The sequence below is a fragment of the Limulus polyphemus genome, unplaced genomic scaffold (assembly GCF_000517525.1).
Source record: "Limulus polyphemus unplaced genomic scaffold, Limulus_polyphemus-2.1.2 Scaffold534, whole genome shotgun sequence".
Lineage (NCBI taxonomy): Eukaryota > Metazoa > Arthropoda > Merostomata > Xiphosura > Limulidae > Limulus > Limulus polyphemus.
The window spans coordinates 67945-69340 of record NW_013666144.1 but is presented as its reverse complement, the minus strand read 5'-3'; the positions used below and the strand labels follow the sequence as shown (position 1 = coordinate 69340).

The window sequence follows — 1396 nt, the reverse complement described above, 5'->3', positions numbered from 1 at the left end:
GTTATCCTGTTGGGGGTAGATGTTACCGTTTTGATACTGTTGCTGGCAGTAAGAGATTGTTTTTTTTTTCTCATCATTGAAATAGTTAGGCATGCGTTGTTCGACTGCGTCACTGTGAAAGTGACCTGAAGAGTTTTTTATCGAAGATTTGTCTTAATTTTTGTTTTAACTATTTTATTATATTATCTAATTCAACAAGTGAGTCAATTCAACTTCTGTATATGAGCTGCCTGTTGTCATCAAGCTCCGTTTTAAATTGAATCAGTGTAGTATCCCATACTGAGCTTCTTCGATGCTTCTCTTGGAATCAGTGTAGTATTCCATACTGAGCTTCTTCGATGCTTCTCCTGTTCTTCTCAAGCTGTAAAAATGTTCTATTTCTATGTACTTTAAATGGTGTTTAGGACTTATTTGCTTGTTTAAGATTTTCGTGCTAAGCTACACAAGAACTATCTGTGCAAAGCCATTCCTAATTTTCTACTGATAGACTACAGAAAAGACAGCTAGTAACAGCATCAACCACCAGCTCTTGAGTTTCTCTTGTCTAATAGGACAAAGTGGGTTGCAATCCATCAGTCATCGAATTCAAAGTTTTTACAGGCTGACCATTAGGTGTATCTGCCCTTTTCGGTGGAAAATTGGACCTTGGCGGACTAGTGTTGAATAACCCGGAGAGGATGACCTGATTTTACGTATGTTTTATTTGTTGCCAGAATATTTAATATTGACATCCGATCAGAGTAAGCTATCTACTTAAGTCAAACTGAGAATAAAAACCACTCGGTAATGAGTACAGTTAATTAAATACACTGTTCTTATAAAACTTATAATGTACTTTTCATTAGTTTGGTACCCTCGATATTGACGATATTTTCTGTTGTCAGTTCTATATCTTTTGGGAATGGAAATGGATCTAAAAATGCTGAAGAAACTTCATTTTAATGTAAAGCTAATAAGTATGAAAGCAAACACTTCGGTTTAATACTATTTAAGAGTTTTTAAGTAACAATTATTTGCCCATTTTAGCTCAGCGGTAAATGTGAGGGCTTATAACGTTAAAATTGAAGTTTGATACCCGCGATTGTCAGGGAACACATAACTCATTGTTTAGTTTTATGCTTTGCATTATATAGAATAAAATATGTTTTTTACATTTTTCTCTTTTATAATTTTATCAGTTAATTGAATGACATATCTTACATTATGGTAAAATACATCAGTCATTTGGAATACACTTTTTGAGACCCAATAGCCTTTCTTAGTGGCAGTTTTAATAGATAAGCCTTGAAACATTTATATAAAAACTATCTAAAGCATACATTTAAAAATGATAATAAATCAGCTTAAAAACTTCTACTTGCACTGTACAAAAAGACATTCCTTTATGCTCCCAGTA

At 33.2% G+C, this 1396-nt stretch overlaps 1 protein-coding gene across 1 annotated transcript in view; it reads right to left on the bottom strand.

Moving 5' to 3' along the window:
* Window positions 1-261: 261 nt before the first annotated feature.
* The window catches only part of LOC106458928 (sialin-like), an 8837-nt gene continuing 7702 nt past the window's right edge, over window positions 262-1396 (bottom strand). Inside the window, exon 7 of the mRNA XM_013918496.1 lies at window positions 262-361. Within this exon, the coding sequence (XP_013773950.1) occupies window positions 262-361 (100 nt within the window). The remainder of the gene's footprint in view (window positions 362-1396) is intronic.